This window comes from Neofelis nebulosa, chromosome 16 (genome assembly GCF_028018385.1).
Source record: "Neofelis nebulosa isolate mNeoNeb1 chromosome 16, mNeoNeb1.pri, whole genome shotgun sequence".
NCBI lineage: Eukaryota > Metazoa > Chordata > Mammalia > Carnivora > Felidae > Neofelis > Neofelis nebulosa.
The window spans coordinates 41,152,162-41,164,567 of record NC_080797.1 but is presented as its reverse complement, the minus strand read 5'-3'; the positions used below and the strand labels follow the sequence as shown (position 1 = coordinate 41,164,567).

General features: G+C 39.4%; 1 protein-coding gene across 17 annotated transcripts in view; it reads left to right on the top strand.

The window, feature by feature from the left end:
* Window positions 1-12,406, top strand: part of MBTD1 (mbt domain containing 1) — a 71,475-nt gene that overhangs the window by 36,156 nt on the left and 22,913 nt on the right. For 11 of the 17 annotated variants that reach the window (XM_058704738.1, XM_058704740.1, XM_058704736.1 and 8 more), the window contains 2 exons: window positions 1,140-1,254; window positions 3,681-3,766. In XM_058704738.1, the coding sequence (XP_058560721.1) occupies window positions 1,140-1,254; window positions 3,681-3,766 (201 nt within the window). Of the gene's footprint in view, window positions 1-596; window positions 713-1,139; window positions 1,255-3,680; window positions 3,767-10,178; window positions 10,296-12,406 lie in introns of those variants that run through there. The other 6 variants (XM_058704743.1, XM_058704732.1, XM_058704730.1 and 3 more) reach the window with 4 other exon arrangements.

The window sequence follows — 12,406 nt, the reverse complement described above, 5'->3', positions numbered from 1 at the left end:
AAAATTGAACAGCTATTGTAATAGACAAGGCATACTATCCAAAGTAAACGATGAAACTGTTTAAGTGAATTAAAAACACTCTTTTTCTAAATAAGTATAAATATAATAAACGCCTTGTTATAACAGAAATTGAAGCCATTTTTCCCCCCTGGTTTCCTTTTGAGTTAACATCAAGGTAGAATCAATGCAGCATTTGGGGGGAAATGATATACCCTGTGGTTCTACTTCTCCATCATATCTGCTTTGTACTTTTGATTGCAGCCTATTTGATACCTTGAACGATTGTTTTTGGTTAATCCAACTAACCTTTTTGAAAACGTTCATGGTATAAAAAGAAAATCATCTTTCTTTAAATGTACATCAATGCCTACAATACAAAATGGAGATTCGACCATTTGACTAAGTTGTTAACTATTGTAGCGTATAAACAGTGTTTTTAAGGCATTTAACTGATTTTTGTAATATATTTTATTTGAGTGATCACATTTTTCTTATTCTCCTGTAATTGATTGTGATCCTTACATAACACTGAAAGGATTTATAAAAATTCCCCAAATTAAGGAAATACATCACTTAGATGTATTTCTATATTTCAGATAGACAGTACCTAAGATCCTGAGCAGTGGTCTGTACCCAAATGGATGGCAGTTTGTCACACTGTGAATTTGGCCCATGATCATTTTGTCATTGATCTTTTGCGTTAGCACTAAAGGTATAAACCTCAGTCACTTGCTCTTTAAACATTAAATTATCTTCTCTTACCATATAAATAGCAATGCTTGGCAACCTGCATGAGTGAATAACCACTGGTTTTATCTAGTATAAGAAGGAATCAAGTATCCACCACAGCCTATATTTTAACATCTTATGGGATATAATTTTTTATTAACATATTAATTTGCATATTGCTGTTTTAGTCTGTGCCAGCTCTGCTACCCATAATAGATGTCTACATTGTAGCAGAACTCCAAAAAACAGTTCTCATGTTAAAATTCCTTGTATGTTTCCTCTGCTTTAATAATTTTCTAAACCCTTGATGTTTACTTAAGCAGAATGAGTAGTATGCGATCAAGTTAATTTTTTCGGTGGAGGGGGATGAATGAAAAAGAATCCTATTTACTTAACTCTTCTTGTTTTAGGGTAAGCCTCCAACAAAGAAAGCAAAAGTTCTTCAGAAACAACCTTTAGTTGCTAAACTAGCTGCATATGCTCAGTATCAAGCTACCTTGCAAAATCAAGCAAAGACTAAAGCAGGTAATATTGGTGAATATAGTAGAAGTGAAATGTTTGATAATGATTCGCCTAGTTTTAGTCAACATTTAAATTTTGAATTTTGTTAACTAAGCTATTTCTCTGTCCTACTAGTACATTATGACATTAGGCTTCCTGATGATGGTTTTGGTTTCAGTAATTTATTCTAGGGGTACCTGGGTGGCTTAGTCGGTTAAGCGTCCAACTCTTGATTTTGGCTCAGGTCATGACCTCACGGTTTCAGAGTTCAAACCCCACAGTGGGCTCTGCGCTGGCAGCTCAGAGCCTGCTTGGGATTCTCTCTCTCTCTCTCTCTCTCTCTCTCTCTCTGCCTTACCCCTGCTCGCCTTGTCTCTCTCTCTTTCAAATAAACTTCATAAAAATAAATAAATACACAATTCTAGAAGAGAGTAATTGTGTTGGCAGTTTCACAGTGCTTGTGGCAATATCCTTAACGTATTTTATTGGGGGGCCACCTAGGTGGCTCAGTTGGTTACGCATCCAGCTTTGGCACAGGTCATGATCTCATGGTTAGTGAGTTCGAGCCCTGCGTCAGGCTCTGTGCCAGCAGCTCGGAGCCTGGAGCCTGTTTCAGATCCTGTGTCTCCCTCTCTCGCTGCCCCTCCCCTGCTCACACCTGTCTCTCTCAAAAATAAATTAAAAAATAATTCTGGGGTGCCTGAGTGGCACAGTCAGTTGAGCGTCTGGCTCTTGCTTTCAGCCTAGGTCACGATGTCAGAGTTTGTGAGATCGATCCCCACATCAGACTCCATGCTGACAACACAGAGCCTGCTTGGGATTCTCTCTCTCCTCTCTCTCTGCCCTTCCCCTGCTCGCTAGCCCTCTCTCTCAAAAATAAATAAACATCAAAAAAAATTTTTTTTTAAATAATAATTTCAAAAACATTTTTTGTTTGGTTATTTTCTGTGTTCCACTTCTATGCTGTGGCTGGTGGGGAGCATTATGAAGATAATAAGCAAAATGATAGGACGTTTAGCGGGCTTCAAAGGTAGTGGAGATGAGAGTCATAAAAGGAAGAGATTGAGAAAGGATCATTTCTAATAGATTTTTTTAAGTTTATTTTGAGAGAGAGAGAGAGAGAGAGGGAGAGAGCGCGCACAAGTGGGGGAGGGGCAGAGAGCAAGAATCCCAAGCAGGCTTTGTGCTGTCAGTGCGGCACCTGCCAGGGGCCTCAAATTCACAAACCACGAGATATGATCTGAGCCAAAGCCAAGAGCCGGACACTTAACTGACTAAGCCATCTAGGGCCCCTGATAGAAGATTCTTAACAGGAAGGCAGAAGCAAGGAAGTATAGTAGGGACTGAAGCGATGAAAAACCCTAGTGAAGGTAAGGTATTAGTGGCAGATACTGGAGAGAAATCTCACTGAAAGGGGCACCTGGCTGCCTTAGTCAGAAGAGTGGCAACTATTCGTCTCAGGATCATGAGTTCGACCCCCACATTGGGTGTAGAGATTACTTAAAATTTTGGGGAAGCCTGGGTGGCTCAGTCAGTTAAGTGTCTGACTCTTGATTTCAGCTCAGGTTGTGATCTCATGGTTCGTGGGTTCAAGCCCTATGTTGTGCTCTCCGCTGACAGTGCAGAGCCTGCTTGGGATTCTCTCTCTCTCTCTCTCTCTCTCTCTCTTTCTCTTTCTGCTGCTCCCCCACTCATGTTCGCTCGTGCTCGCTCTCAAAAATAAATAAATAAACTTTTATAAAACTTTATAAAAAAAAAATGGAGAAAGGGAGAGAAAGAATCTTAAGAATCTTAAGTAAGCTCCATGCCCAGCACAGAGCCCTTTGTAGGACTCCCATCTCATGACCCTGAGATCATCACCTGAGCCAAAATCAAGAGTCAAATGGTTAACCAACTGAGCCACCCAGGTGCCCCCCAAAAAAACACTTCAAAAAAAAAAAAAAGAAAAGAAAGAAATCTCATTGAGATGCACAGTAAAAGCTACATGGGAATAAAAACCCAAAAGCAGCCATAGTAGTGTTTCTTATTCTGAACAGTTCTGCGCTCAGCTGTTCTTTGCTGCTTAGAACATGGAAGACTTAAGCTAATATTAGTTTTTAAATATGATCTATGTGAAAGTTCATGTTTATTTAGAAAAGTTCTTAAAATTTTGTAGGAGAAAACTTTCAAGATGATGTTATTTTTTCTCTAAGTTTACTTATTTATTTTGAGAGAGAGAGAGAACAAGGGAGGGGCAGACAGAGAGGGAGAAAGAGGTTCTGCTGCACACAGAACCCAACATGGGGCTCAATCTCTCCGTGAGATTGTGACCTGAGCCAAAACCAAGAGACCATTAACTCACTTGAACCACCCAGGTGCTCCAAATGATACGTTAGTTTTATGTCATTTCACATTTTCTCATAAATAAAAGATTTGAGCATTGTAATAGATCTAAATTTATTTTTTTTCAGCAGCAGTCTCCATGGAAGGCTTCAGCTGGGGTAACTACATCAACAGCAATAGCTTTATAGCAGCTCCAGTTACCTGCTTTAAACATGTGAGTATGGAATTTCTCACCTTGTACTGAAATGCATTGTCATTGTTTAAATCTGAAGGTACAGTAACACCTAAGCATCTTACCTTTAGAAGATCTCTTTTTTTATACATTGTCATAAAAGTGCTAATTTTTAAATAATACTTATTAGTACCTAGTAATAACTTGTAGAGATTGTACAAGTAAACGCGTCCTATAAAGAAATTACAATTTGAAATTATTTGAATAGGGAAAGAAAAGTACTAGTCTCCTCCAATTTTCATATTAAGTTGAACCATATCCAGTGCTGGTTTTGTATATCATGTGTATTGGCAATGTCACGTGGTTCAGTGTAACACAAAGCATCCATCGTGCATGTTACCTAAATCTTTGTGATCTGACCTGATAATTCAGAAAGGGAGGGTTTTCCAGTTATGTTTTGTCCTCAAGGGTAAAATCAGAAAAACAAAAAAAGAACTATTAGAAGCATAGTATTGTGGGCTGAAATACATGATATATCGTGGAAACCCCTTTGCAGGATATTCTTTTTAGCAAGTAGATTCTTAGAGAGTATATGTTGTAATTCAGAATTATGTTAAAAATTTTATCTGACAGTAGGTTCGTTCCTTTTGATCCTCTTCCTTTTTATTCAATTATTTGTGATTCTCTCCCATACATTTTTGTACCTTTCTACAAGTTTAATTTGTATTTAAAGGTTCTATCTGCTACTGACTATGTACAAAAAGAAAAGAGAATTTGGAAAATGAATGAATGAAATTTTGTTTATACTAAACATTTTGTTAAGTTAGTACTTTACTTTTAAATAACAGCATGTGGACAAGTGACCTTGAGTTCTTGCTGTGGAAACCCAAGTGAATTTTTATTTGTTCACGGCCAATAAAGGATCTTGATCAAGCCTGAGCTAATGAAATCAGTGGTAGAAATATAAAATAAAGCTTGAGTTCATTAATTTGCTAGTTTTCTTTCCTGAAAGCATAAGTGTTCAGCCCTTATGTGGTGGCATGCTGACCCTCTGAACCAAGCTAAGTAGAATCTTAGATACTTTATCGTGGTGTAAAGTAGATAATTTGCTTTACATAATGTGGATAGTAGTGTCACTTTGTGAAATACATTACATACGTGGCAACAGCAACATTAAAGAGAACAGCAAAACAAATGTTTAACTCTTCTCTCTATATTTCTTTCTGCTTTTCAGAAGCTCAAAATCAGATTAAGTTCTGTTATAACAACTCTTTTATCCCAAATACCTGGAACCTTTGCTGTCTCTTTCTGAATAGTCTTTATCTCTTTTCCTGTCTTTAATATTTCGGTTTTTTCCTGTTTTGCTGTCATAAACCATGTAAAGCTGTGTTATGTAAGTAGTCAAGGTATTTTTTTAAAAGCATATTTTATTTCATGCCCATGTCTTTGAATAATACTATATTAAAGTTCCTTATAAGAAAATCTCCTTTATAATAACAAAATTGATTTTGTTTTCAACTTTGCTGTTAAGATTAAAATGTTCCATCATATAGGTTAGAGCAGCTAGCCTTCACTGTATTATTAATGATACCATGCAGGCTCCTGTCTCTAGCTCAGAAGTAAAGCATCTGTCCCCCATTGTCTTCTTATTCCACTTGTCTTTCTTTACTGCCTTTTTCTCACCAAGTAGAAAAGCAACTAATACTGGTAATTTATGAGTGTATTTTAGTACAAATGACTTTGCTTTATTGCCTTAACCAGCATCTTCACTTGAAGCCATTTGGTTTATGTCAGACCTCATGCTACAGTTGATTTTATCCTTTAGAGCTGACGCTTCCTGGTTCTTCCCCAGAATAGTTTTCTAGGGGCGCCTGGGTGGCTCAGTCGGTTAAACATCCTGCTTCGGCTCAGATCATGATCTCATGGTTCTTGAGTTCAAGCCCCGCGTCAGGCTCTGTGCTGACAGCTGGGAGCCTGGAGCCTGCTTCTGAATCTGTGACTCCCTCTCTCTCTCTGCCCTTCCCCCTGCTCACATTCTGTCTCCGTCTCTCAAAAAATAAATAAATATTAGGGAAAAAAAAATAGTTTTCTAGATCTCCAAGGAGAGTCACTGGCTTTGGCTTTAGAAAGTCTGTTGCCAGGAGCTGCTGGGAACACAAGGCCCTGCCTTTTTTCATCCGCCCTCTAGTCTGCGAAGAGTCAAACTGCCCACCCTAACACTGGTTCATCAGTAGGGCCCACTTCCTCCAGACTCTGCATCTGCCTTATCCCCAACTGAAGCACAGGTTGGGGGCCTTTTCCTGCTCCTAGAAGATTCTTTTTCAAACATAATTTTACTTGGCACCTGGGTGGCTCAGTCGGTAAAGCATCTGACTCTTGATTTCGGCACAGGTCACGACCTCAGAGTTGTTGAGATTGAGCCCCAAGCTGATCTCAGCATGGAGCCTGCTTAGGATTCTCTCTCTCTTCCCCCCTCTCTCGGCCCCTCCCCAGCGTGCACTCACACGCGCGCTCTCTCTCTCTCTCTCTCTCAAAAATAAATAAATCAACTTAAAAAAAAATAATTTTAAGAAACCTCCAGTGTGTAACATGGAAGCAGAGCTGTTCTGAATGAACCAAGAATTAGGGGTGGGAGCAGTGTCAGGGCCCTGACTACCTTGCTTCGCTAACACAGCCCACCCTCATCTGGAGTAAGGATCACAGGTAAACAAACACTTTATATTTTCTGGCACTTAAGTATGATTGTGATTTGTTCTAAAATCACAGGATTTCAAGAGAGGAATTCTCTTTTCCACTGTCTTTCAGCTTCTGAGAACGAAGTGTCTGCAAAGTACAGCATAGGACTGGGTCCTCTTTGGTAATTGCTGTAATTATGCAGTGGTTTATACTCAGGCCCTCAGTTACAGCGATGTTTGGCATTTTTTATAATTAGCAATGGAAGTTGAGTCTCAACTGTTACAAATATGTCTACTGATAATATCTTTCATATTGTCTAGGTGAAAGTTTGGTAGTTGTGAGACTTTTTCTTTTTTTTTAAGCTTCAGAATTACTGCTCTTTTCCCTTAGTCTAGGTAGGATAAGAGGAAGCTGCACCAGTCGGTCTAGCAAGAGTGGAATGGGGTGGCCAGAGCCTTGGCCCCTGATCCTGGGCTCTCCCCTTCCGTGGCAGTCTCTGAGGTTGGAAACCACTGAATTATGTAATAACGCTTTTAATTAATCGTAAATCATGTCGCAACACTGTAAAATGTCTTAAAAATCATCTAGCTCATCTGATTCATCTCTTGTTGTAAATGAAACTCTTGCTACTTTTTTCAGTAGCTGGATTATAATTTCAGTGTGGGGGTTTAACCTGCTTTTCCTAATGCAAAGTATTTTATTTTTTTAATGTGGTTTTGAATTAAGCCCTTATAGGAAAACCACTTTTCTTATAGTTTGTCTTTTACTCACACACTGCCGCCACATAATATTTCTGACCCCAGATATGCAGGTTTTCCACACATCAAGCAGTTCTCTTACACCAGCTGGGTATCTGAAATTCAGCTCACTTCTGATGTGGTCTACCTGGAGTTCATCACACCCTCAAGTTAAGGGCTCAGTCCCACGAGATTACACCCACTTCAGATACCAGTCAAAAGTTTTAGGTTGTTACCTGTGCTTCTGACTCTAATCAGAAGCTCAGAACGCTCTAAATCAGCGTTCCCATGACCTGCTTCTTGGGTTCAGTAATTCCAGCCATTCAGTAGAATGGCTCACAGCACCCAGGAAAACAAATACTTAATATTTGCCCATTTATTACACAGGTTATAATAAAGGATACAGGTGAACAGCCAGATGAAAAGATACGTAAGGCGAGGTTGTGAGAAGGGACCTAGAGCCTCCATACCCTCTCTGGGCGTATCCATCTCCCAGCACTGCCAGATGCTCACCAACTTGGAAGCTCTCTGAATCCCATATACAGATTTCTCTTGCCATCTAAAAGTCAACTTAATGCCACTTTACTTTTACGAAAGGCCTGCGTTAGTACGTTTTTTCACTTAAGAACGAAATCAGAAAAGGATTTTTGCTTTTAGGGAATGTTACTGCTTCCTCACATTATGCCTCTTCAGCTTTTTTAAGGTTATAGTTATGGTTTTATCTACTTTTAGATGGCAGGGGAAGCCTGTATTTTGAGATTCTGATGAATGCTTCATCGTACAGGCATGATCAATCATGAAGTCAGTCTCCATACCCTCTCCTGGAGGATGGGGACTGGGGCTGAAAGTTGTAAGCTTCTACTCCTAGCCCGGTCTTTCTAGTGACTGGCCCACATCCTGAGGCCATCTAGGAGCCTACCCAGAGTCTCCTCATTAGAACAAAAGATGCTCCTATCACTCAGGAGATTCCAAAGGATTTAGGAGCTCTTTGTCGGGATCCAGGGTCAGAGACCAAACGTGAGAACATGAGGTGCTCGTGGTGCTCTTACCACTTAGGAAGTTACAAAGGTTTTAAGAGCTCTGTGCCAGGAACCAGGGGCAGAGACTGATATACAGATACATATTTCCTACCTTTGTTTCCTACCAGTTCACAGCTCCTAAAAGCAGTATCTGTATCTATCCTAACTGTGGAAAAACCCAAAACGGTACTGCAGCACCACATGCCAGTTAGGTACATGGCATTAATGAAATTCAAGGTGATTTTCTTCTAGTAATTTGTGTTTGAAACCAAGAGAGCCTCCGGCTGGTCACTGTGTATGTACAACATTGAGCTTTAAAGCATTCTTAATTTTTTAAAGACTGTAGTCTAAGATTGAAGCAGTGCTGTTTCCCATTATCTGCCTTATAAAATCGAGTAACACATTCCTTTCCTAGACACTACAGCACAAGCCAAAATGCACTAATCCCAAGTGGTCGTGAAACATATACATCACAGTCCTTCAGACACATATTCACAGACTTAAGATTTCTTTCGTTTGATACCCGGACTGTGTACTCTGGTGTCTTGTTGACTCCTTACTAAGACCAAAAATCATCCTACATTTTTCTCCCTTGAAAATAGTTGCAGTTTTGATTTTTTTGATAAAAGGTCCTTTGTACACATACATGGAATCACTTTAAACCTGAACTTACTATGCTTGTTCATCCTGCCTCCACAGATATTCCTATTACTTACATGTTCTATTCTAATCCTCTGGCGCCTGACCTGTGTGCCAGGTGTTTTGAGAAGACAAGTGTTTCTTCACACTTCTTTGCAATATATATCCCAAGCGTATTTTTGTATTTTAAGGTCAAAAGCGAAAGTCCTTCGTTTGTGTATGAACAGCAACGGTAGTTTTTCTTTACCGTAAAAACTCATAATCCACTTCTCAACTTCTCAAGTATGTGTTTATTAGTTAAAATAATCCATTTCAAGTAAAATTATTTTTGACTTTTTTCCCTGGCCTTGACTACGCATACCCAGGACTTCCCTGAAAGTTGGAGACCAGTATTCGTGTCCGTTTTAACTGAAGTTAGAGTCTTCAGTATGTCACCCGGGATCACAGAATTTCTTCCTACTGGAAATCAAACTTCAGTGTGTTCCCAGTACTTGTTAGCGCTCCATCTGATTTAGCTGTCGTGGGTGTTGCCATGAAGTAGAGTTTCTGCAGGAAAGCAGGGGGCTCTAGTATTATAAAATTCACCTGTTTTTTAAGTTGTGGACTGTTTTATGCCTTTCAGATTAGCAGTCACTGCTTTCTACCCCTTTTTACACACTCATAGCCTTCTCCCATTCTTAACCTTCTACCCCACGCATCCCATTTTCCTTTTATACTCTTGGCACCCTTCCCTCAGCTGCTGCCACCACCTCATAGAGTAGATTCTGGTCTCAAATCAAAAGGTGAGTGGACTTTCTGGAGAAAGAGGGAACAATTTTTTCCTGTTTCGACCTCCTACCAATTCCAGCCAAGCAGCATTCAGGAGTTCTAATTTCCTTCCAGTTAATTTCCAGTAATGTTTTCTCCCCTTTTTGGCCAAACAGTATTTCATCTTTCTGTACTAGATGAACTTTAATAATCACATGCCTGTTAGTCTTAAGATGTTTCAGTGGTGGCTTTTTGTACATTTGCCATATCATCCATCAGTAGGATAGATTCTTCCTTGGTTACTTCTGTGCAATTTCAGGGCTAACGTCTGCCCACTTGTTGAAGTTTGTGGGCGGTTATCAAAGTAGGTTGGCAGTTCTGTGGAGGGAAATTGTATTTCTGCCATAAAACATCATATATGGGCAGTGTATCAGCCCTCTGAGAGTCTAAATACTAGCCATCTGGGCTGTTGGCCTATCTGGGAATGTTCTTGAAGTGCAGAAAATAAAACTTCCCGCTCTGTTGTTTTTTGACAGACAACAGTCAGGTGTAGGTTATCATTCATTTGTGCTGGGGAGCCCTCAGCATGTGGATTTGGCCATGTCCTGCAGGACCTGATGACAGCTTACCTTGCAGGGAAGGAGAGTCGCTCCCAGATAGCCCTCACGAGTGGCCCTGGAGCAGGAAGTGGTGAAGCAGATCTTCCTGATTTGGGAGGAGCCTGAGGTGGACCTCTCGTCCTGAGTCTGGAAGGTAAATTTGTTGTTACCTGTAAATTATGGTTCTGCTAGTTCATGCTATGCCAATCCAGACTTTCAGAGGTATCCCTCCTGCCAGCAAGAGAAGACAGATGACTTGGATGAAGATGGCTGTCAAGCCCTGGGTCATTTAGTCTTCCACACTTAAGAGTATTCATTTTAAACAAAAGGGCAGATATATCTATGAAATTACCTTATCATATCAACACGTTGAGCACACACTATGTAGTAGTAACTATGGTGCTCTTGTTTGTTGTTCTTGTTTCTTCGTGTTTTGTTTCTCAGAGTGAACCATATGGATTGGTTTAAGAGGGCCTAGCAGAACCACAACCTTACAGGCAAGAACAAATGTCACTTTCTGCTACTTTCTCCTATACCAATCCAGACTGTAGGGACAAAAACATAATATCCCCCAATAAAGTGAATATTAACCTATTTTTTAAGTGAGCAATATATTGACACTTCATCTTCTTTAATAAAATGTAACTAAAAGTTATTTACTCCAAACAATTGTTAAGGCTGAGAAAAAAAAAAAAAGTTGGTATGACATTGTCATATCTAGCTCAAAGAGGAGTGCTGTATGCCAAATTCACTTAACAGTGTGCCAACCTCACCCCCAGCTTATCGGCATAACCATGCTTCTTTCTTCTCAACAAAAACTAAACCCATTCCACAAGATTTGGCAGCCAAACAAAGAGGGATTGATACCCTACCTTAATTTAGCGCATACATTTAGCTGCATCTATCTGCTCTAATTGGTTCTTCCTCACAGAAATGAATACATGGTCTTGGTGTTACTATATCGTAGCTTAATCCACGTTACCTATCATCCTTCCAGCCTCTCCTTTTCTGATCGTATCTGCTGGCAATAGGGATGGCCCTACAGTCTAGAATGATATAGGGGGAGATAGCAGAACCTGAAGAGTCCAGTCTTTCAGTTCAAAAACAGCAGCAAGAGGTAGTCGTATTGGATGTATTGTTTTATTTTTGCACGGCTCAGGGAGATAGTTTACATGTACTCTTCCAGAATCACAAATATTTGAGGTAGGCCACTGTCTCCAAGTTACTAAGGTATATTCATTGCTTGCTACTTAAAGTAATCACCATAATTTGATTCTGTCTTTGGTTTCCAGACTTACTCTAGTTCAGTATTAATTTGACCTCTTCTTCCTCTCCTTCAGAAACGTCAGAACTATTGAGAGGATAGGGGTTGAGTACTGTTTTAGGCTAATCCTCCTATTGGGTTGGCATCTACCAAAGTATAAGAAGCCTTGCATGGAAGACATTTGCCCACTGTTCAAATTGGCTAGATCGTGTAACTCGTAGATGTCTTTGTTTAGTCATCTTTGAGCTCTGAAGCTGTTTTGTCTTTTCCTGATTTCATATTATCAGGTCTTTTATAACCTCACCCAGTCCTTTTCTCTGTGTTCAGGGTTCTAAGTTATATTTAATGAGGAGCCAATTATCAAGGCCACAGAGACTATTTAATATTATCAGCATTTATATTCCTAAATTCACTTATTTGACTTAATTAGCTATTGCATAGACTTCAAATCATTGTAAATGGCCTCAAGTTGTAAGGATTAAAATGTAATGGAAATTATAATTTGGGAACATGGTAGATTTGGGAAAGTCTCTTCATGATGCTCTTTTAATCAGTTTCCTGAGTCCCCATCATAACCATGTGGTGTGGAGGCTAATGATTACCAGTTCTAACATTGAAAGTTTTCTCTTGTTTGTAGTAATTCCTGCATGAGAAATTTAGAAATAATAAGTTACTTGACAATTTACCACGGTATGCAGCTCCAAAAACTCTTCAACTCCACCTTTTTTAATAACTTTAGCCAATGTTTTTGCCATATCTGTTTTAACAGACTCTATTTCTATTTTACGAATTTAACTTAAGTTGAAAATATAGATAAGTTTTCTTTCTCCTGTTAATAGAAACCACAGGCTGATTGGAATTATTTTTCTTTCTGCTCGTTAGCCAGATCCTTTAAAATTAGAGGTTGAGGTAAAGTGCATTCATTGAGTGTATATTAAAAATAACAAGTTTCTTAAATCGGCTTTATCCTGTGAAATCTGTTGAGTTTGTGATTCAGCTTT